This window comes from Cyprinodon tularosa, unplaced genomic scaffold, assembly GCF_016077235.1.
Source record: "Cyprinodon tularosa strain WSP-4 unplaced genomic scaffold, ASM1607723v1 ctg144, whole genome shotgun sequence".
NCBI classification, from domain to species: Eukaryota; Metazoa; Chordata; class Actinopteri; order Cyprinodontiformes; family Cyprinodontidae; genus Cyprinodon; species Cyprinodon tularosa.
This window is the reverse complement of record NW_024038265.1, coordinates 546,119-570,754: the sequence shown is the minus strand read 5'-3', so window position 1 is coordinate 570,754 and position 24,636 is coordinate 546,119. Positions and strand designations below refer to the sequence as shown.

At 37.3% G+C, this 24,636-nt stretch overlaps 1 protein-coding gene across 12 annotated transcripts in view; it reads right to left on the bottom strand.

Moving 5' to 3' along the window:
- Positions 1-24,636, bottom strand: part of fryb (furry homolog b (Drosophila)) — an 84,209-nt gene that overhangs the window by 32,153 nt on the left and 27,420 nt on the right. For 9 of the 12 annotated variants that reach the window (XM_038278768.1, XM_038278761.1, XM_038278765.1 and 6 more), the window contains exons 2-11: positions 13,540-13,733; positions 11,290-11,343; positions 11,059-11,198; positions 10,555-10,645; positions 8,627-8,706; positions 8,423-8,503; positions 7,221-7,389; positions 6,864-6,956; positions 6,518-6,616; positions 825-926 (exon numbers count right to left, since the gene is read on the bottom strand). In XM_038278768.1, the coding sequence (XP_038134696.1) occupies positions 825-926; positions 6,518-6,616; positions 6,864-6,956; positions 7,221-7,389; positions 8,423-8,503; positions 8,627-8,706; positions 10,555-10,645; positions 11,059-11,198; positions 11,290-11,343; positions 13,540-13,659 (1,029 nt within the window). In that variant the 5' untranslated portion in view covers positions 13,660-13,733. Of the gene's footprint in view, positions 1-824; positions 927-6,517; positions 6,617-6,863; positions 6,957-7,220; positions 7,390-8,422; positions 8,504-8,626; positions 8,707-10,554; positions 10,646-11,058; positions 11,199-11,289; positions 11,344-13,539; positions 13,734-16,544; positions 16,723-22,758; positions 22,923-24,636 lie in introns of those variants that run through there. The other 3 variants (XM_038278766.1, XM_038278769.1, XM_038278767.1) reach the window with 2 other exon arrangements.

Here is a 24,636-nt window from a genome sequence, read left to right as displayed (position 1 = left end):
GAACTTTATATGTTTACTCACCTATCTGACTCCTGAATAGGGTTGTCACAATACTAAACTTTTCAACTCGATACCGATACTAAGTAAAATATTCAATACTCGATACCCTTTTCGATACCACAAGGATAAAAACAAAGACACTAAAATTCAACAGAAATATTTTCACTATTAAAAAAATACAATAAATAAATAAAAAACAATAATAATATTTTGAGGTTGTATGCTGTGCCCAGTATTAAGCAAGCTTGATAAAAAACTTACAAAATTAAAATTAAGTGTTCCTTCCTTGGCTATGCTTCGCAGACATATTAATGACACTAGCCAAACCAGTTAAGCAAAAATAATTCTCAGCAGCTGCACCTGTTAAAAAAAAAGTCTGAAACTGAAAAATGCACAGAATTTTTCAATCACACAGTGTTCAGAAAGTGCATTTTCCACTATTCTGCACCTTCGATGGCTGTATCGATACTTTTGAAAATGAGTATTATATCGGGATACAACATTTCAGTATCGATACTTTTTTGAGTATCGATACTTTTGACAACCCTACTCCTGAAGATGATTCGTTGCACTGGATTTTATTTAAGGGTCTGATTAATTGGCTTAAACAACACAGGCTTATTTTTAAGAACAAAATTAAACCAACAAAATAATTTTCCTTCCAGTTTTAAAATATGCACTACCTTGTGTTGGTCTCTCAAAAACAAACTCAAAGTTTGAGGACAGAATGCGACTAATTGAGGAATATTTCAAGGGTTTAAAATGCTTAATAAGTCTCTGTATTATAGATAAATTAATTTGAATGATGCAGACAGAAAACCGACCTTGAGGTTTGAGAGGCAGTTGTTCAGGAAAATATGCCAACGGCTGAGGAAGAACTGCTTCTGACTGACGCACAGCAGGCATGTTACCAGCGGATACAGAGCCTGAAATGGGGAGAGACGTCACAATATTAATGTATAATACAATTTTAGGATTGCACAGCTTTTGTAAATTCATAACTCTTCAACATTTTTAAATCTTAATGGTCTTATTGTTTAATTGTAATTTTGTTCTAAAAGCCACCTATGGGCTGGTGTTGAAAGCTAGTGCTTGTGTTAACAGCAGTACATGTGGTTTCCAATGTTTATGTAATGTCCATATCAAATAGGGAAACAAAAATAAATAAACAAATGAGATGGCTTAAGGAAAGTTTTCTCTATTAATTATGCAGCTGGTTACTTTAAAAGTTGAATCTTCTACAGGAATATCCCAAGAGTAAACTGAAAAATCTAAATCTTCTTGTCCTAAAGTTGCAGTAAAACCAACATTAACAAAAAGAAATCATAAACTTGCTGTTCTTTACCTATCATTGAATGCAGACGGTATTATTGTTCTTCCAAATGAACGTCCAGCTGTATATCTATTTTAATCCAGATAAACCCTCCTTTTGACTCTTTTTGTAAATTTGACATTCAAAGTTCATCTTCTGCCTGTCACTACTTATCACTCAGAGTATTTGTTTTCCTCTGGTCCATTTCAATAGCTCTTCTCATGTTGCTGCTCAGGCATGTAAAAGTATAACAATTAGAGAAATGAACCACATAACCGTCATGTTTGGCGTGCCTGTCCGTTCTGCTATCTGACAATGCAGGTTATTGTTAGTGGGTGTGAAAACAGTGAGATGCTCATTAAGAAAAAATTGCAAAACAAAACTGCTGTTTAGAAATGGGAGTGTAGAAGCCAGACTGAATGTGTTGTTTGGAGTATTTGGAGAATCTGTCGAAAGTAACTTGCATACTGGAAGGGTGGCATATCTGCAGTCCAGACAGGATGGGTGTCTGCTTCAGCAGAACAAGGAACCCAGATAGATATCCAACATAGCACATCGGCAGCAAACAACAATAACAATAGACAGCAGCTCTGAGACGCTGCTGGTTAGCAGTTACTCACCTGTGGGGGGTAAAATCCACTGCTTGTTTAAAAATTACTTTTTACTGCAGCTTTAAACATCAGAAACGACTTTAACATTTTATTTCTTAACTTACTGCCAAAGATAAGATTTACATTATTAAATGCCAAAATCCTTTTATGAAATAATTTTTGTTAAATCAAGATCATGCGTTTTTCAAATTTTTATCTGAAGCCATTAAATGTGGGAAGAAACTCCCTGTTTTTGATAAATGAAAGCATTTGTTGCTCTTTTAATGATGTATCTGATCGTTTTCTCATCAGCTGCACAAGACAGATACTGATTCAATGGTTACAAAACACATAATTTTCTTCTTCGGTATAAATAAATCTTTGGCAAAACTATAAACCCGGCGGCTCCTTGTGAATCTGGCTAGCGATAGTGATTTTCAACCTGTGCAGTTTTAAATATCCATGTTCTGTCTTGATCTGTGTACCTACGCTTGCGCAGACACCTGTTTTACATGCTGTCCATGTTTCTGTACCCTGTCTTGGTCCCCTGGGTTTTGTTATGATTGTGATTCCTCAGCTGTATAACTGTTTTTTTTTTTTTTTTTTTTTTGCAGCCGGGTATGGATGGACGGGGAGGGGTAGGGGACAGAATAAATAGAAGGTAAAGGAAGGGATCACAGGATGGGGAGTGGGAAGGAGGGGAGAAGGGATTAAAAAAAAAAAAAAAAAATGTCATGTTTACTTTGTCCCTGTGATCATTGTATTGTTGTTGACAGCTGACTAAATAAAATATAAAAAAAAAAAAAAAAAAAAAAAAAACTATAAATTTCCCAAATCCATATATATATATATATATATATATACACTATATTGCCAAAAGTATTTGCTCACCCATCCAAATTATTGGAATCAGGTGTTCCAATCACTTCCATGGCCACAGGTGTATAAATTCAAGCACCTAGGCATGCAGACTGTTTTTACAAACATTTGTGAAAGAATGGGTCGCTCTCAGGAGCTCAGTGAATTCCAGCGTGGAACTGTGATAGGATGCCACCTGTGCAACAAATCCAGTCGTGAAATTTCCTCGCTCCTAAATATTCCACAGTCAACTGTCAGCTGTATTATAAGAAAATGGAAGTGTTTGGGAACGACAGCAACTCAGCCACGAAGTGGTAGGCCACGTAAACTGACGGAGCGGGGTCAGCGGATGCTGACGCGCATAGTGCGAAGAGGTCGCCAACTTTCTGCAGAGTCAATCACTACAGACCTCCAAACTTCATGTGGCCTTCAGATTAGCTCAAGAACAGTGCGCAGAGAGCTTCATGGAATGGGTTTCCATGGTCGAGCAGCTGCATCCAAGCCATACATCACCAAGTGCAATGCAAAGCGTCGGATGCGGTGGTGTAAAGCACGCCGCCACTGGACTCTAGAGCAGTGGAGACGCGTTCTCTGGAGTGACGAATCGCGCTTCTCCATCTGGCAATCTGATGGACGGGTCTGGGTTTGGCGGTTGCCAGGAGAACGGTACTTGTCTGACTGCATTGTGCCAAGTGTAAAGTTTGGTGGAGGGGGGATTATGGTGTGGGGTTGTTTTTCAGGAGCTGGGCTTGGCCCCTTAGTTCCAGTGAAAGGAACTCTGAATGCTTCAGCATACCAAGACATTTTGGACAATTCCATGCTCCCAACTTTGTGGGAACAGTTTGGAGCTGGCCCCTTCCTCTTCCAACATGACTGTGCACCAGTGCACAAAGCAAGGTCCATAAAGACATGGATGACAGAGTCTGGTGTGGATGAACTTGACTGGCCTGCACAGAGTCCTGACCTCAACCCGATAGAACACCTTTGGGATGAATTAGAGCGGAGACTGAGAGCCAGGCCTTCTCGTCCAACATCAGTGTGCAACCTCACAAATGCGCTTCTGGAAGAATGGTCAAAAATTCCCATAAACACACTCCTAAACCTTGTGGACAGCCTTCCCAGAAGAGTTGAAGCTGTTCTAGCTGCAAAGGGTGGACCGACGTCATATTGAACCCTATGGATTAGGAACGGGATGTCACTTAAGCTCATATGTGAGTCAAGGCAGGTGAGCAAATACTTTTGGCAATATAGTGTATATATATATATATATATATATATATATATATATATATATATATATATATATATATATATATATATATATATATATATATATATATATATATATATATATATATCAAGCAATCAAAAAAAGGCATAACGTATGAAATTTAAATAAAGAAAATAGCTTTAGAGGAGGGTGCAGGAACTACATACACGGTAAACTAATTAGCAAAAATATTTCTCTGATCCGTTTTGATCATTTTTATATTTAACTATCTATGATCTAATGAACCCAAGAGATATGAGCTTTCTAATCGCAAACACCTGAACATGCTTCCTGAGTTACGAATCTATATAAAGTGTCATAATGTGTCATGCATTTATCAATATATATATACACCTGGTATTTACTGTATCCAATCTACTTTTAGTATTGAGGTGTTTTGAAAATGAATAAAAAAAGCAAAACATTTGTAAGAAGCTTTTAGAAATCAAAAGGTATTTTTTATTGAGGCACTGATAGATGACAAAAGATTAACAGGGAGCTGAAAGTCCTAATGTAAAGTTGCCCTGATTTTTCTGTGATAAGTCAAATTCTAGCTGGAATATAATAATTATTGTAATCCTGAGGGTAAGGAGGGATACACACAGGTAAATATGTTAATGATAGCTAAATATTTATGCTAAGATAGTTCAGAATGTCTCCTTTTTCTACTGAAATGTCAGTGAAATCCTGTTAAGCTGTAGAGCAGCACATTATTTACTTTCACATAAAAAGTGTGACATCACAGCTCTTTTTATCTATCTGAACTTTTCTATCCAATCTCGAGCTCTTCGATCGGGTCTTCTAAAAGTTCCTAAGGCTAAAAAGGAACTATAGGGAAGCATCCTTTTTCCTTTCATGATCCATCTTTGTGGAACAATCGTTCTCTAGACATCCGGCAGGCTTGTTCTGTGGAGGCTTTTAAAGCAAAGCTAAACACCCACATGTTCACCTGCTGCCTAACTTAATGTTTAAACTTTGTATTGCTTTAATATTCCTGTTTCCTCTTGTTTTTTTCACCTACTGTCCACCACTTTGTTTAAAAGCACCAAAGGTTATTATTATCACCTCTAGTCTGAGGATATTTATTTTTAAGTAGTTTAGTTTTCTTAGGGCCCCTTTGTAGTCACAATAAATGACTGAATGATTGATGTAATATAAAGCAATTCAGATCTTTTTCCAAATGTTTTCTTTTACTAAGTTGAATTTTTTCTTTTTTTCTTTTACTAAGTTGAATTTTTTCTTGTGAAACTTCTGAAAATCTAATGAAATGGTTTATCTATGTAAAGGGAAGAGGAAACGAGTTTATGTGCTATAATCTATTGTTTAAAACAGTAAAGGTGCATTCAAACCAGAAAGGTCCATGGTTCACTTGTTTAGTCTGAAACAAAAGCAGACTTGATGTTTTTCATTGGGTCCGGTTCATATTCAAATTGATATTTTTGCAAGTAGACTATAAGTCACAACAAAGCCATGCATGTGATGATTACTGCTCCCATTGGTCGGAAATGTCTACAGCAGGACAGAATACAGACCCGGAAATGGAGGAAAACTACTATGCAGAGCCTCTCTTTTGCATATTTATGCTGTTTTTATCCGCTGCAAAAACATTAAGAGTTTGAAGAGCAGCTCTGACAATGTAGATTTTGAGACTTTTTATTTGTAATTGTGTAATGGTATAGGAAAATGCATCCTTTCAAACCAAACAAGATCCACTGTTTGCTGGCAGCAGTGTTGCTAGGCAACAGACAGTGAAACAGCTATTATATATGATCTCTTTGGCTTGTTAAGTCCAAAGAGACGTAAGATTTCATCATTTGGGTTGGACCAAGGCTGGTTTGTATTCATACCTGAAGCAAACAGGTGAATCTGTATGGAAGTGGACCAAGACCACCAGAAAAAGTGGGTCTAGGTCCAGTTTTTTTGGTCTGGAGCATAGCTTGCTGGACAGTATTTAAATCAGCAATAAAGGCTTGGATCAAGGTGTGGAAACAAAGGGAGAATCCGCCCTATATTAGATGTTTTAAGTCTTTTCAGCTCGTTTTTGAGATCTCCAAAGATACCTCTGTCCCTTGGCTCGGAGACCTCTGTAACTTTAGGTTGTTTTAATCGCGATTTCAATTTCCTTTTCATTCAAACAATCAATTTAAAAGACAATAAAGAGTAGAATATTTCCATTTGATGCAAACTCCTTATGGTAAAACCGATCTGATAAAAGCAGGTAAGAGTATATAATTAGGAAAATATGGTTCTACTAGTATTTTAGTGCCTCTAACAGTTCGCTACATGCTGTAGTTTAATAAAGCCAATCTGGCTCCGAAAGCTAGTTTTCCCTGCAGTATAGAGCAATTCTTTAACCTTTCATCCCATCCATCACTGAGTGATAAAAGTCCACATGTTAGAGAGCTACAGTAAGTGCTCTCAGCAACTGCTGGTAATGGAGAAGAGATGAAGAGCGAGCGATGAAACATAATATGGTCAGAAACCTACCAGAGAGTGCTTCTTCCTGGAGGATAGGTCCAGAGTGGTATCGTATAAACTCTCCACAAAATTTCGTAAACATGGAACATTCACCTCGTTCTTTACAGTCTGGTGGGGGGAAAAAAATGCAGATTTCTTTTTAGAAAGTAAAAGGTCATATTTCTTTACATTATCTTGGTACCATGACTTCATGAACTGTGTATTTTTATTGAATATCAACAACAAAAGTATCAGATTTTCAACATTTAGTTTTTTCTAAATTTTTAGCACCTTTTGTCTTATTATAAAGGGAAAAAACCCTGCAGTCAAATTGGGACTTTATGTGTAACTGAACAGCTCAGCAAAGAGCACTTACAGCAGCAACAGGTACAAGTATTTCCACAAAGAGTCCAGCTAATGAGTGCTTGATGTCTTTATCCTTCACTTCCAGGAAATACTGTGCGCACTCCTGCAGACAGCAAGAGAGAACCAGGATCAGCGATCGAAACACATGTTTACGCAAGGTCATCAGTTCAAATCTCTGCTCCATTATGAAGGGAGGAAATTACAAGCACATTTCTCAATTGCTATAAAAAACAGGTCAGACACCCAACCCCTGATTACTGCAACCACCTCTCTGATAGCTTAAGCCAGCTACCAGATGTCAGTGGATTCAAAGTAAGATTGCATCTGGTAAATAACAAAGTTATGGAATGGTTTCTATGCAGCCTACCTGCATGAACTGGAAAGAAGCCTCAAAGTCCTCCACTGGGTACATTTTGATGCGGAAAAATTTGAGCCCCATAATGAGGCTGATAGTGGACTGAATGACGTACGGGCTCTGCTCCTTTTGTCTCAGCTCCTTGAGCTCAGAGATGAACTTCTTTCTCACTGCTGGGAACCTGACGAGGGAAATGGTGACCAGACGTGAACAACTGCTCTACCCGGTGGGGTTTCAATGTACTCTGCTTTTTCTAAATGGGGCTTTAGTTACTGGAATTATTAAAAAAAAAACAAGCAAAAATTGTTTATTTATGGACATCTCTCTGCATGTAAATTCTATGATCAGTGGATGCTCAGTGTGTGTTTGTGTATTTACACATGATCCTGATGTATTCAACCAGCAGGCCTAAATTTAGAAAGGCATCTGGAGGGGTGATGTAGAGGGAAAGAGCATGTGCTCTCCTCACATACCCTCAGATGTCTCAAAGCTGTGGTGTCTAAACCAAGGAGGAAAACCTACTGACCGGAATCGGTCGGTCTCTACCAAACAAATTTTTAAAAAATTTTGTGTAGGAACCCAAAAAATAACAGGAGCTTTTCTTTTATTGTATGAAGTGAGAACAATGAAGGTGCACTCTAGTTCCAGACTGGTTCCACCAGAACCCGACTAAGAAAAAATGAAGACACATCACTGCTATCTGTGTTCTGTTGGGAAAATGGATGCTGCCATGTTGATCTTTTGGCCGTTTTCCACTTCAATCCGTTTCCAAATTTTCCAAGTTTCCCATATTTACTGGACAGGGATGTTTTTGGCACTAAAGCTCCTTTATATGTAGTTCCTATATTCTTCTAATTGTGACGCATTTCTCTATTTACTTACTTGATATTAAAGTGTTGATTTTGAAACTGCTGATCTTGTTAAACAGTGTGTGTTTTGTGTCTAGTGGCAGTTATTGAGCTGTTTTGGCAAAGACATGAATGTAATCTTTGACAAAATGGAATCTCTCATCACAGACATTACACAGCGAGGGGGCCGTCGTCTAGAGTGTCATTATAATCCATGAGTGCATAAACACATACAGGCACAGATAAACAGAGTGCAGCATATGAATGTCAATTTTGTTCACTTTTGCTAAATAAATAGCAAAGTATAAGGCAGAAATCGACATGACTAAGCAGCACATCTAGGACCAAAACAGTGAAATCCTGTACCTTGACTGAGCAACGACACCCACTACTTCTGCATAGAGGTCAGCCACTATGTGCATGTTACCAGTGTTCGGCCCCAGATACCTAAATAAAACCAAAAAAAAGGGGAAAAAAAGCCACAATTATCATCATTATTGGTGAATTGTCGGCCTGTGAATACAACAAACATAAGACTGAAAGCCAGTGTTTCTTAATCGGTGCACTTACCCTTCCTTATATTTGAAGTGCTTGAAGGCAAGGTTGACAACCTCTTGGATAAGACCATCCAAAAGAGGATGGAGAGGGATCTGGATTTAGGAAATCACAGAAATCTATTGATACATTTTAAATGTTGATGGCCTATTTATGAAGCACAACAATCGAAAAAAAAAAAAAAATTGAAATGATAAGAAAAAGAAAATACTACAATTTGCAAGAAAATGAAATTAACGTTTATGTTTTGTATCACAAATTAAATCAAATAAATCAAAAGCAAAAGAAATAAAATAACTTTCTAGCCTCAGCAGTGGTGTGAAAACATCAAGTTAACAATTTTTCTACATCACCTGACTAGCAAAAACAAAAAAAAGGAAGAAAGCCATTAAATGTAAATTAACAAATTAACTATTTTAGCTTAATCACTCCTAATATGTGACTTTCTGCTTGAAAACTCAGTTGTTTTTGACCCGATTAAGGAATGGGTTACAATAAGCTCTAACAGATCCCATCGTCTGAAAAAGCTTATAGATAAGAAAATAAACAAATAATAATAATAATAAAAAAAAAAAAAAAAAAATATATATATATATATATATATATATATATATATATATATATATATATATATATATATATATATATATATATATATATATATATATATATATATATATATATATATATATAAATAGATAAATAAATAAATAAAAAGAAAATAATTTAAAGTAGAGCATTTTATTTCTAAAACCCACAGAGACACATCCTTGGTTCATTCGTCCTTCAAGGGAAAGGGAGCTTTTAACTGGTAGGGTAACCCTATTGTACCAAAGTTGCTCTCTTTTATCTTGTATCAGAGTTTTCCTTCAGTCTGAATCTCCAAGTTAGGGCACGGTTCTGTACCTCCCAGGTTTAACAAACAGTGACTATTGTTTTATTTTCAAATGCTAACCATTATAATTACTAACCGTTATTAATTATTAATTCAATATAGTTAAATCAGTTCAAAATTGCAATGATTTATTTAAAATTACAGTAAAGTTGTTCTCAACAACTATTCTCAGAGTTACAAGGCACCACCTCCACTCCTAATATAACTTAAATATTGCTCACGTCAAATCTAGGAAAAAATTTCAAATGGTGCTTTACTAAATAGTTCTTTAAAAGAAATTAACTGAGTTTAGTCCAAAACCAGAGACTAGAAATCAGCCTTCAAACTCTAATTGGTGCATTTGCGCTCTTTGTTACAAATACACAAATTGGATATCTCATCTTGAAAAAAAAAAATTTAAAACAACAATTTTATCAACTGAGAATTAAAATACAAGACAAAAATAGTATGTTTATGTTATAAGTTGCCTGCAGTCAAAATTAAAGTGACCACCTGTACAGTTATGCAGCCCTGCAGGAAATTAAGGAAGAAGAATGAGAAGATAAACACGTGACTTTTCATTTGAAAACCCCTTTTTGCTTTTGGATTTACATTTCCTTAAAATGTCAACAGCAGTGTTTTTATTTTTTTTTTTATTTGACTGGGATCTTCTAAACACCAATAGAAAATATGGCAACTCCATCTTTTAACATCAACTTTAAAATGTAGCTATTTGGGGCTTTCATTTCATTTATTTGAGTTAAATGTCTGCTATCAAAGGCTCTTTGGTGTTAAATCTCAGTTTAAAGATTAAATCTCACACAGATTTAATGTCTGGAGTTTAAACAGGACAACCCTGCTTCAAAACGATTATTAATATGTTCTCATCATTTGCAAATTATGTGATAACCCTATACATAATTCAAGCCTCTTGAGGCCTTATTTATTTCTCAAAAAAACTTAAAATCCTGTTTCTATAGTAGCTATAAATACAAGTTCACTGCTTTTTAATTTCAGAAGACTTCCAGGACTTTCTCAGAGACGAATCGTACTTCAAATTGAGCCTCACCTGTTTCAGGACTTCAATAAGCACAAGAGAAAAGATGAAGTCAATTGCCAGATCCCTCCGCTCCAGTAAATAGTCCTTCTGTTGTTCATCACTGAGGGACACAGTCACAAAAACAATCATTAGTTGTCTCATTTCTTCTCTCCTTAAATGCACCTACTGTCGTGTCTATTCTTGCATCCCTATTGTTGTGTAGTTTGTAGGGTTTTATTATTTCTTAAAATAACTAATCATTTGCAGAAACCTTTTGGTTTTCTCCACATTTCAGATTTGGGTGAACTTTTTTTTTTATATTGGAGCAAGTTATTCAAAATAAGGTCAAATGGATTATAAAATGACATCACATTTCCATTTTTTTACCAGCAATTCCACTTTGCTTAACAAGGAAAAATTGAGCAAAAAGAAAAAAATGATGTAACATCATTTATGCCATTGTTTTAAATTTGTTAAATTGTTTTGCATTACCATTCACTAAAAAATCTAAGTAGGCTGTTTTAAATCACTGACTTTTTGGACTTTGTGTTGGCTCTGGGTCTGTATTCGTGGGACTCATCTTCCAGGCCGTTCTGCCTCTTGTACCAGTCAAAAAGAGTCTTGAGGATGGAAGGCAGGCAGTACTCTGCCAGGGAGCTCATGGTGCTGATCAGCTGCACAGAGGTGGGTTAGGGAAACAAATCATTAATATTTAGGGTAGCACAGAAATTATGTATTGGTTGGGTCATTGTGAGGAAGACAAACCTGATCAAATTGTGGGTCCTCTCCCCTCTGCAGGGATTTGTTAAGTGGCTTCTCCTACAAAATATAAGCCAAACACAAAGAATCAGTAATGAAAGAAATATAGGTGATGAACTGACAAGTTTGAATGGGAGTAAAAATTCAATATTAAGTTAAAGAAAAAAATAAGACAAAAGAAAAACTATGTTTTCATAATTGCCTTGGATTAATGGGATTTAGTGAAATCTCTAAATATTTTCTTTTTGTTCGAACACACAGTCTGCATCTTGACAATTTGTACTTGGAAACAGGAGGAAGAAACTAGAACATACAGGCCCCTAAAGAAAAGTAATGATGGCTTTGAATATATTCATGTGCTAGCAGAACTTCTTATCTCCACCTCCTGCTTTCCAAAAAGAAAAAAAAAATTGGTACTAATTTGATGGACACTTGCCTCCTGCTGTTCTCCATATTTTTAGGAAAAGTTATTGTCCTGACTTATGCTGAGTCAGTGAGACAGCTTTCTGGGTGCCTCTATTACCAGCTGTGTCAAACCCAAAATAAGCAAGGAAACCGCGCTGAAGAAAAGCAGAACACAAAGAAGCAGAGCCATGGAAAGGTCGCGACCGATGTGCCCCGGGCTGGCTTGCACTGTGGATGTTTTTCCTGCTGAAGCATCCTCCCACACATTCAGCTTCCAAGATTTCTAACATCTCATTAAAGATCTAAGGAAGCTTGGAGTTCCCCAAATCCACACCTAACCTTCTAGTGAGTTTGTCAGTGAAGCAACATGAGACCGTAAACCATCCCAGCCCCATTGGTTAGACCACAACTGAAACATATGTTTTAGTAAAACAAGAATCCAACCAATAACATATAACTATTTTAACCATTAACTGTTTATAGGTCCTCAAAAAAGGAAAAATATACGTCCATAAAACGAAAGCTTTGCTTTAGTACACATCTTTGTTGGATAAATGAAAAGGAATTTATTTCAGAGAATTTTGACAAACAACAAGAAAGAAATCAACTTAAAAAATTATTTCAAACAATCAAATGACCAAATTAGCATAAAAAGAGCCCAAACCAAACTTAAAATTTCAAAACAAACTAAATTAATCTGAACATAAATAGAAACAAAAGCCCTCCACCAAATAACCTATAGGTATATAGAGCAAGAAAAATGACACTGATTCATGTAAATTGTTTGAAGAAGTAAAACTTATGTTTCATACCCCCCTCTCCCTATAAATCCACTTAAGGTAACTAAAAGTAAAGTAACCTTGTTTAATATTAAAAGGCTTCTTCCTCCTGGAAATGTACGGAAATTGCAAAATGATGGTATGCAAAAATATAAAAGGAAATTTTCTGAGGTATTTGCATCAAATATACAAATTAGCTGTGTTATTTCCAGTGGTGGGGAGTAGCTAATAGCGTTTACTAGAGTAACTTTTTGAGGCACCTTTAAGGACCAGCTTTTCTCCATCAGAATGATGAGGTATCCCTACTTTTACTTGAGTAAAATGTATGTCTACCTTACGTATCATGAGTAACTTGAGTCAATGACGAACAGGCTGGTTTTTAACAAAATGCACCAAAGAGACGAACATCTACTGTCACTGAAGGGGAAATACAGCAAAAAGTTTACTGCATCAGGTTACAGGGCATAACCTACGTCTTCTCCCACCTGAAATTATTGTTCAATTATTGAATGTTATATTTATTTTTCTATCTAATTTAAAAACCTGTCATTAACTTTATGTTTTGTAAATTGACATACTTTTTTAAACTTAAAATCAGAGGTTATGATCAATTAGTCTACTTACTTTTTTACTCTTATTTTAGTAATATATTAGAGGGCTAATGTTTACTTTTACTTGAGTAAAATATGATGAAATGGTGCTACTGTTACTTGAGCAGTTTTGGGATACCCAGCGGATGTTATTTGTCTAAATATAAACGTTTATGCACTGGGTGACTCCTTTCCCCTGGTTATATAGTATACAAATCATCCTTGGAAATTCAAAATCATGAAAAGGAAACAATTTGTTCATCTTTCCCAAGTTAGATCAAGTTTCAGAAGAAAGATTTAAAGATACAGACCACGTCCTACTCATAGAAATGAGTCAATAAATGCCTTCATAAAAGTTAGTTTGAGAGACTCAGATAGAAGGCTTAGATTTATGTTTGTTGATTCTGTAACCTGAGTGAAAAGAAAAAAGAAAAAGAAAAAACAGAGACAAACTTGTATGGGAAAAATCAATCCAAACTCACCAGCGGCTCGGCCATGATGATGCGAATCTTGCGTTCAGAGAGCAAGGTGAAGTTCGCAAACAAGCTTTTTAGGACAAACTCGCCCGGCTTGCTCTCAGGGTCTACGTTGACAGGCGCCATGGCGACTGGACCCTTCCTCTCTCCCAATGGTGCGTTGGCTTGCGGGGTTGTCTGCTTTAGTCCCCCTGGAGAGGCTGATTAAAAAAGAAAAAAAAAAGGTAGTTGATTAAATATCATTACCAAATACTTACTGCCAACTGGGCTTCAGTTTGTTACATGTATGCGCTACTAAAAATACTAAAAATCATCCACCTTCTTTTGTTTGTTGCTTTTTCCATTTTGTCAAATGGAAACTGCAAACTTTAATCATAAAAAAGAAAGTCAAGCTGTGTGGTTTAATGTTATTATAAAGGCAGCTGAGAGCAAACAGCATCACAAAGACCAAAGAACTTGGCAGACACGTCATGAAAAAATGTTGTGGAGGCGTTCAAAACGGTTAAATTCTAAAAAAAAAAAAAAACCTTGAAGATCTCATCCAGCACTGATAAACCCTATTCAAAAAAATGGAGGGAGAATAGCATAACTGCAAACTCACGAGACGTGAATGTCAAACTAAACCGACTGGCGGGACAAGAAAGAGCTGATAGGTGCAGCAGCTGCAACGATCAATGGTTTATCTGGGACCAGACACCACAAGCCTGGCCTTTACAGAGGCTGCTTATAAACGAGGAGAAGATGGAAAGAGTTAATTTCAGGCAACCAGAGAAAAAAGCTGGATTTTTTCCTTCCAGCAGAACAAAAACCATAAACAAGGAGCCAGGACTACAATAACACTAGCTATGGTTACATGCTCTATATTTCCCTGATCAAATCTAAACTTTGGTTGATCTGAAATAAAGTCTCTGTTTAAGCGGACACTATATAAAATGATCCGATTAAGATGTATATTCCTGTACCAAGCATTTCATCAGATTAAATAATTTGAACATGCACAGAACTGCATCGTTTTCTGGAAAAACATCCCGCTGGCGATGCACACATGTACAGCAAAGATTATTTTACTCAGAAGATCCAGATGTATGTGCACATGGATGCCAATCAGAATAGCCAAAAACACCTTTTTTGTTTTCTATTGTGCTAAATCAGATTAGAATCTTCAATCTGACATGTTTATATTAGGTTTGTAACTAACAATCATTTTACTAATCGATTAATCTGTCCATTATTTTGTTGATATATAATCAGATAGCAAAAGGTTATTTAAAGATTTTTTTAACAAAATTTAAACCAGGTGAACTAAAACTTTTCAAACTTGAGTAGTTCTGGATTGAGCATATTGAGTTTTTCATCTTAAATGTAAAATATTTATATATACTTTTTTTTAAATAATTTTGGTATATCTACTGCTCTGAGTTGGTTGCTTTGTCAGCAGGTATGTTTTGGTCTCTATATTCCATTTAAATGATTAATCATTTTATTAAATTAGTTGATGACTATTTCAATAATCAACGAATCACGATTAACCCTAGTTTATGTGAAATATTTGTGATCTGATTAGAACTTCAAACCTATTATTTGTGTTTAGATGAAAGAATATTAATACAGATTAAATATCTGTCTGATATTCAGTTGTTTTGTATCAAAAACTGGCCAAGATTAGCTGAAAACAAATAACCTGATACACTGAAAAAAACTGATGTGACAGCACATAAAAATGTCTTAAAATAAGTATATTTGTCTATCATTTGAGTGGGTATATAAGATGATTTGCCAATGAAATTAGCATTTCTCACCTTTAAATCGGATAAATATTATGCGCTTGAATAGCATATACATATATAATAGTTATGTTTTCTATTTTGAAACATAGGCAAACCGTCAAACTAATCTGCTCATATCCAAGGAAATTACACATATTTTAAGAAAATTGACTTACAGTTGAATTTTAAAAGTGTAGAAACACAATAGTAAATTTTTGCTATATCAGTTACAATTAATTCCAGCTTCTCCCATTTCTGGGGCCTATAATCTGTGGCAGATGTCGGCTTCTACTCCTGTAAGGCTGCATCCAACAGGCTAAATATCACATTAGCAAAATATGAAGTCCTCACACTCAACCATGTGAGAACAGATGCTGCAAAGACAATATTTAATTTATTACACAGCCTTCAGAATTTTTAAATGCAAAATAAAAATGCATTGTTCCCTAAGAAATAATGTGTTTTTTGTGTTGTTTACTACATAAAATCTATGAAAATACTAAAACAGTTGTGGTTGATGATGATTAGTTTAAGAGTATAGATATAATTGTAAGCCATACTATATATATCATGTATTTTTTACTGATAAAATCAGATCTTTTAAAGATGAATTTTACTTTTTGATCCAAAAAGAAAAAAAAAAAATCAATACACTGGCCAACCATGTCAAAACTCAATCTGCTGTTTGATTTAATTCTTCCCACAATGTGAAAATCTGTCCAGGTTTGACAGTGAAAAACTTTCTAGGGTTAAAGATGGACAAAGACACATTTTATTGTGAAATGAAGTGTTGGTTTCCATTTATAACTACATCGCTGTTAAGCCTCGACACCATTAACTATAATGAGACGGGAAAATAAACTGATTAAACAATAAGGAGCATGACATCCTGATGAAGTATGTGTAATAGACAAAGAACTACTCGAGAACTAATGTATGAAAGATTTCCTGTGATGCATCTGAAAGCATATTAACGCACCGTACAGCAATAGGAAGATTTATGCTCATGTTGGGCTGAAGACTATTGCTGCTGATGACTGAATGCATGTCAGAAAGGAATAAAACTCCCCTACACCTACGGCGTCAGGTCTTAATTGACCTTCAGTGACCATGTGACCTGACTCAGTGGAGAGGTGAGAACTAAACCCCATGGGCGCACAGCCTTCTTGGCGTCATTCAACCATGCATTTGGATGAAACCTGAGCACACACGTGTGGATATGAATGTGCACCCATGTAAGCTTACCAAGGCCTTTGATGAAGCTGATGACACTGGCCCTGCTCCATTTGGTTGGAACTTCCATGATGTTAATGATAAAAGGTACAGGTGCAGCGTATATGAAGGGATAAAATAACTTTTACTGAAAGTAAAAGTCAGCATCCATAACTTTATAAATCTGTTTCCTTTCAAAGCAATGTTTTTCTGTAAAGTTTTTCTACCACACCAGAAACTGCAGACATCATATTAATGTGTCTCTTAAAACGTTTGGTCAGTTTAACCAAAGCTAAAAGTGTAAAGCTCCATCCTTGGGATAGTTGAGAAGAAATATGTCCCAAAAACTGCATTTACAGCTCTATTCCAAATTTTCTGGAAAATATGCTGCATCCAGACTAAAGGAGCCAGAAATGGATAGAAAGTGTCCATGTGAAGGTGGCTGAACGCCTTAGATCTTAAACAGCCGCAGTGTCAGAAGAGGAAATGGTATCCTTTTAAAATATTCCCCCAAAAAACAGCAAGTGATGACTTATTTTGAGGAAACGTGACTGGACAGATGGGAGTTGAAGATATCTCCAAAAGTTTGGGCAGATCAGAGGCTGTGCAGGGGCTCATGCCTGTAAGTTATACGAGTCCAAAAGCAAAACTCTCAGTTCCTACTTTAGCTCCAGCTCCGCCTCCGACCTGCCACCTCTTCTATTTACAGTAGTTCCTGTGACCTTTAAATCCTTGAATCCCATTGGAATAAAGTTCTGAGAGGAAGCAACTCTTTAAAAGTGTCTGTCTTTAAGTTGTCTGCAGTAGTTAAGCACAATCTTATCCTTGCGTAGGTCCGACCAGAAAAGTTGGGTTGGAATTTCAACACTGTTCTGAGAGAGAGCCAAGGGGAGGAGGAAGGCGCTATATATAGAAGGCTGGTGGTCACTCTCTTACATACCCACCACTCCCACTGACCCCTACTCATACACAAGTGCAAACTCACAAAAAGACACATGAAGTAATAAACACAGATATGGAAATGGACAAAAATCAAATAACTGAGTAACACGGCTTAACATCAAAACAAATTGCTCTAATCTCATTTAGCAAATAAGAAGTTGACTTCCAGAAAATTAATCCATTGGGGCTTCCAAATTATATAACTGTAAGGTGTCTGCAAATATGAACTGAAGTGTGTGTGTACTGTAAAGGGATGTGTTGGAAAACATACGGCGAGAGGAGATTAGAAAAGAACGTAATCATGTCCCTAACAGACAAACGCGAGCACTTCCTGGGACTCCCGTAGGGATTTACATGACTCAGCATATTGGAGCTAGTTTAACACAAAACCCTCAATGTTCAGCCTCTGTTCATGGACGTGTTCAAATGTATGTTACTGCTTTGTTTAAAATATGGTCTGAGAGAAAACAGACAGAAAGTGAAATGGAACATGACATGTACCAAGGAAAACAAATAAATTAAACAACAAAACTGACATTTATCTTAAAGTGTAACAGTCAGTTTTGGAATTGGTTTGATAGAGTTTTGGATGCTGTAAGATTTCTAAACTTAACGGTAAAGTGGAGGATGTTCTTTTTGCAGGTAGATCAACAAAATAAGTGGTCATCCTAATTGTCAATGATTCTTTAGGTAAGGCTGTCCTACGTGCTCGTCTCCATTTTCACTTACCGGTGGTGAGTCTGACATAGTGGACAAAAATTGCAAATCTTCTTTTGGAAAGTAAGCTTCTACGAGCGATGCAAACAACAACTTTTAAACAGAGTGTCTGCATTATTTTTTTTTTTTTTTGAAGTGGAGAGGGTGGGTCTTTTCAAAGATTCACGAAGATCCTCCCCTATACCTTTAGCTAACAAGCAAAAAGCTCTGATTTCTCTTTAAGAGGTTAAAAAATAGACTAAATATTTTTTCCAGTCTTCCTGTCACGATTGTATGATTAATTATTTAGATGTAAGCATAGGCATTAAGAGAGAGAGAGAGAGGCCTGATTGTGAAATAGGGTTTTACTGTTAAGACAAAAGTATGTTTATGGAGTTGAGATTTATACTGTATTTAGCATCTAAATTTAGCAATTAGCATAGTTAGAACACAAGCATTACTAGAATAGTGCACTCTACGATATTGAAATCTTAATATTATGACATCTATTATCTAAGACATTTCATGGCAGAGAGGAGATCAAACATGAATAGAATACTACATACACAACCAAGCTTAATAGTTTTAACTGTTATTAACATTTGGATTCAAGTAACAATCTAGATAAAATCTTAAACACTCTTAATAAAAAAAAAAAGAGACAGATTTTTTCAGTCAGTCTACTGACAGGTTAAAAAAATGAAAGAACATTGAACAACAGACTTAAACGGCAAAGTTTAGAAATCACACTCAAAGGCCACTATAAACAAGTACCTTTTTAAACTGGATTCAAAGCAATTTAGGATTTGTTGCAGAGATACAATCCGCTGATCCTTATTTGTTTTTGGTTCTCTAAAGGACAACAGACCCCATAAGCTACTGTTTCTTGCTAATTAACTGTAGACATGGAAGTCCAGGGGATTATTTTGACAATTCATTGGGCATTTGAACAAATCCTGCTTTAGTATCAAACAAAATCTGTCCAGTGCCCTCCTCTGGTTTAAACAAGGTTATTGCATCTGACTTGCTTCTACTATGCTTACTTCCACTATGCTTAACGCACATCATACCGTCTGCAGGATTTATACTTCAGCACAAATAGAAAGCTGACAACACCAAACTACATGAGGAAGTAAAAAACGCAGCCGTTCACAACTGTGTCAAAGCCTCTTCATGATGTTTGAGAGCGACAGTACTTTCTTTCCTGGGGTTTTTCCACAATCTGTTGATAGTGGTGACATTTATGAGCTAGATCATGGGATTTCTCTAGATGTTTACATTTGCAAAATCTCGCTAGCAGGGGCTGCTGCTCGATCGCCATGTTTTCTGGATCTGTCCATGTAGTTATAAAAATGTTGCTAGGAAATTCTGTCTGCATATACACTGCACAAAAGCCCAAAATGACTTAATTAGGCTACGCCGACCTCACGGACATGTCAAGCATAAACAAAGCTTTAGAGTTTGCTTCCCCTGTTCTTGTGTCTTAACCCACATAAACTAATCAAACCAAGGCAGAATTATGAAAGAAATAAAAGAAAAGAAAAGAAAAACAAACTCCATAACAATTTGAGATACAGACTGTAGTTTAAAAATGTGACTAGGCTCTTCATATGACCTGTCAGCTGGCTCATATAACTGGCCACCAGCTCTGGTTTTTGCTCTCTACACCCCCCCTGTCTCTGGTGAAGACGGTGCAGAGAAATTCTCCACCTTATACGACCATTATGTCTTAAAGCAATCATCTCTGTGATCGCTCTTTAGGTCTGTGTTGCTGTCAATCCATCTGTCAATCACAGCACCGCCTCCATAAGGTGCATTTTTCAAATGGTGTATGTGGGAGGACATAAGGCTGTGGAACAGGTTGTGTTCTATGTTTCAGTAGGAGCATAAAATCAGGCATTGTTCCAAACTCTTCTTCATGTTGTAGAAGAACTTTAAAAAATAAAAATAAAAATCAGGGTACCACATGCTGCCCAATGGGCATACTGCTGTTTATTTTCCTCTGTATCATTTCTTAAACTACTTTATTGCTACTTTAGCCTTCCTCTTATCTGCTGAAAGTCTTGCTGTCACTCTTTCTCAGCCTGAATGAACTCAAGACATGTCTCGACAAGTTGCATAAATTGTAAAAAAAAAAAAAAAAAGTGTCTTACAATGCAATCAACTGGTTTTCCTTAGATAAGAAACTTTGAATTGGCGCTATATAACTAAAATGAATTGAATCAAATTAAGGGTATAACAAATAAAAAGAAAAACACAATACAGAACACAACACAGTTTATCTGTGAACTGACGCTGTCAAGGGTAAATCGTAACGTACCTGGATAGTGTCACACAAGTTAAAGCCTAGGACAATATGTTGACTTTAGTGTTTTAAAGCCTGTCAAAATGTTTCTTAATTTGTAAAAAAAATGATCCATCCTGTGTGTGTTTTGCAAAGTGATGTCAGTTTCTAGGTAACAGCTACCAATGAGTCATGTCTGAAAGCATAGAGAATAATAACAAGCACAGTTTAACTGCCCTTGACAAGACCCAACAGAACCTAACTAAGCTGCTGCTGAAGAGGAAAGCTGACAAACTGATCGGTGTGACAGGGCCTGGCTATCTTGCAAGTTGTGTTGTGTTGCTGAAAGACCTATCAAATAACAGACAGTCAGCAATATATGAGGCATTTAAGTACAGCAATGTGTCTGAAAGATAGGAAAATCTATTCAATTTAAACAGCAGAACCTCTCGATTAAATGTGTTCCTTCTGGTAAAGGACAATAGGGTTGTTTCATGTGTATTGATGGACACTAAAGACTTTAAAGCAACAAAACTGCCTTTAAATCCATTGTTTTAGCAGGAGATCTTATAAGATCAACTTGATGATGTCAACTATTTATTTTCTGATGTTAGTGGAAAAGTATTTGGTGCGTCCAACCAGCTACTTTAGAGTTAACCCCCCCCCCAAAAAAACTTCACTTTTGAATTTTTTCCAATGGCTGAAAATTTTAAATGTATGAACATGAACAATTTTAATGTACGAACTACATTAACTACATTGGGGAGAGGCGGCCTAGTGGTTAGGGCTCAAAGCTTGAAATCCTGAGGTTCTGAGTTCCAGCCCCACTCCCACAGACTGCCACTGTAGGTCTCTGAGCAAGATCCTTAACCCCACACTGCTCCCTGGGTGCCGCACAATGGCAGCCCACTGCTTAACAAGGATATGGGTTCAATGCAGAGAGTTAATTTACTGCACTAAAACGGTGGTATCGGTATTGGCGAGTGCTGACAAATAGGGCACTGATACCATTTTGAGAGCCGGAAGTTTATTCAACTCTTGTCACCCATTCCAGTTAGGCAATAAAAAGTTCTACTGGATTCACTTTGTAATAGCCTTTTTCCTTCATAAAGGTAGGCAGCAGCTTGACAAAGCCATGATGGCAATTATTTTACATCCAAGTAGTATGCAGTTCTTCATATATACACACACACTTCAATTTCAAACAGATGGTATCAGTATGGTATCGGTATCGACCAATACTGAACAGCCAGAGATCGGGGCCAAAAAAGAATGGCATTGGTGCAACACTAATTATTATTACCTTTATTTCACACAACCCAAATTTATTATTTGCAAGACATTCTACAACCTTCCAGACACCCTTACAGCACTATGTATCTTTAAAAAAAAAAGCTTTTAACATGTATAATGATACCATGATTTGAGCTTAGTAAAAATCTGGTAAATATAAACAACTTTGGTTTAATACAAAATATGGGCCTGATTTTTTTCCATTCCTTTTAAAGCTGCTTGGTGCGTATTTAAATTAATTATTATTCAATTATTGTTAAAATTCCCATTAAATATATATCTAAAAATAAAACTGACAAAAACCATAATTCCTGCATCAATATCCAGAACTCAGCAGAGCAAGGTATCAAAACAAACTGCCTGGTTAATCCCTGCGGCCTCAACATCAACTAGATACTAACAAGTGCCAAAGTGATGACAAACTGCCGGCAGCGTGGCAATGACTCCCATAGGCACAATAAGACAGAGCTGTTTACTGCTTATTGTGATGGTTTAGATTCATGAACCCTCCGCTTTGAGGCTGAGAAACACTGTGTCCAATAGAAAGTGATGGAGAATGCTGTGGGTTGATCGCTTCCAACTGCCTCGGAGTGAGATCAGCTATGTTTAGTAAACAAAACAAGAAACTGAAAAAGACATGTGAGGATGCAAACAGCATGAAAACTAGGGATGACGGACCCTTACTGCATGTTAAGATGTGAATATGCTATGGAGTTTCAGGTTGCCCTTAGCAAGGGATAAAGGTTATAAAAAGCCAAAAAAGATCCACTCTGCTGGCTAAAAATATGATGAGGAATTCATATTGAAAACTGCTAAAGAATAATATGTATCCTCCCCTTCTAATGCTGCTGTCTTCTTCTAAAGCGTTAGTAAGAATGCTGTTCTATTACACACCATTATCAAATAATGAAAAGGGTAAATCAGCTGCCAGCTCCATTGTCTCACTCAAGAGTCAGTAAACTGGAGCACCTAGGTCTCCCGCTGCTTCTGTGTCGGGCATAACAAAACCTGTCATGTGTTAGCTGTACTCACTGCCTCCTAAAGACTTGAGCAGAGACTTGAGGCTGATGTCAAAGAACCCCGAATCTTGCTGGCTGGTCGCCATGGCTGCAGAGGCTAGGTCGCCACGGTGACAGACAGCAGCAAGGGGAACAGGATGGTAGGATGAGGCTCTGAGGATGGGGAGTGAGTGGAGGATAAGAGCGTTGACGGAGTGAGGAGGCAAGGAGAGAGAGGGAGGTGGGCAGTGAGCGATGCAGATGTTACGGCTGTCTGCTGCTCTGAGCGTATGTGCGCGCAAGGAAAAAAAAGTGTATGTCAGCCCTATCTGAGCGTTGTGTTGCTATACTGCTAGCTAACACCCCCCAACCCCTCACTGTTTTGCTCTCTCAGGACAGTGATACACAGATGTTGGGAGAATCAGCCAATCCTCTTACAGAAGACAGAGGGAGGTACAGTAGAGAGAGGACAGTATAGAGCATATATGACTCAATGTGAGATAGCATCAAAATTAAACCAGGGAAAGTGGGAATAACAGAACTACTGAGCGCAATACAGAGAAAGAAGAAAACAGGGATGAGGATAATTCAGTCTAATAATATAACATCAGCAGTCCACATTGTGCTGTATAAATATGCTGTGAGCCAATGAGAGCCAAGTGTAATGGTGACAGGCAGGCTGAAGCAGCCAATGGCTACCATCAGCAACATTTTGTTATCACTGCCTCAATTGAAAACACTGTAAATGAATGTAGTCCTTTACTGTAGATTTTATATATATATATATATACACTATATTGCCAAAAGTATTTGCTCACCCATCCAAATTATTGGAATCAGGTGTTCCAATCACTTCCATGGCCACAGGTGTATAAATTCAAGCACCTAGGCATGCAGACTGTTTTTACAAACATTTGTGAAAGAATGGGTCGCTCTCAGGAGCTCAGTGAATTCCAGCGTGGAACTGTGATAGGATGCCACCTGTGCAACAAATCCAGTCGTGAAATTTCCTCGCTCCTAAATATTCCACAGTCAACTGTCAGCTGTATTATAAGAAAATGGAAGTGTTTGGGAACGACAGCAACTCAGCCACGAAGTGGTAGGCCACGTAAACTGACGGAGCGGGGTCAGCGGATGCTGACGCGCATAGTGCGAAGAGGTCGCCAACTTTCTGCAGAGTCAATCACTACAGACCTCCAAACTTCATGTGGCCTTCAGATTAGCTCAAGAACAGTGCGCAGAGAGCTTCATGGAATGGGTTTCCATGGTCGAGCAGCTGCATCCAAGCCATACATCACCAAGTGCAATGCAAAGCGTCGGATGCGGTGGTGTAAAGCACGCCGCCACTGGACTCTAGAGCAGTGGAGACGCGTTCTCTGGAGTGACGAATCGCGCTTCTCCATCTGGCAATCTGATGGACGGGTCTGGGTTTGGCGGTTGCCAGGAGAACGGTACTTGTCTGACTGCATTGTGCCAAGTGTAAAGTTTGGTGGAGGGGGGATTATGGTGTGGGGTTGTTTTTCAGGAGCTGGGCTTGGCCCCTTAGTTCCAGTGAAAGGAACTCTGAATGCTTCAGCATACCAAGACATTTTGGACAATTCCATGCTCCCAACTTTGTGGGAACAGTTTGGAGCTGGCCCCTTCCTCTTCCAACATGACTGTGCACCAGTGCACAAAGCAAGGTCCATAAAGACATGGATGACAGAGTCTGGTGTGGATGAACTTGACTGGCCTGCACAGAGTCCTGACCTCAACCCGATAGAACACCTTTGGGATGAATTAGAGCGGAGACTGAGAGCCAGGCCTTCTCGTCCAACATCAGTGTGCGACCTCACAAATGCGCTTCTGGAAGAATGGTCAAAAATTCCCATAAACACACTCCTAAACCTTGTGGACAGCCTTCCCAGAAGAG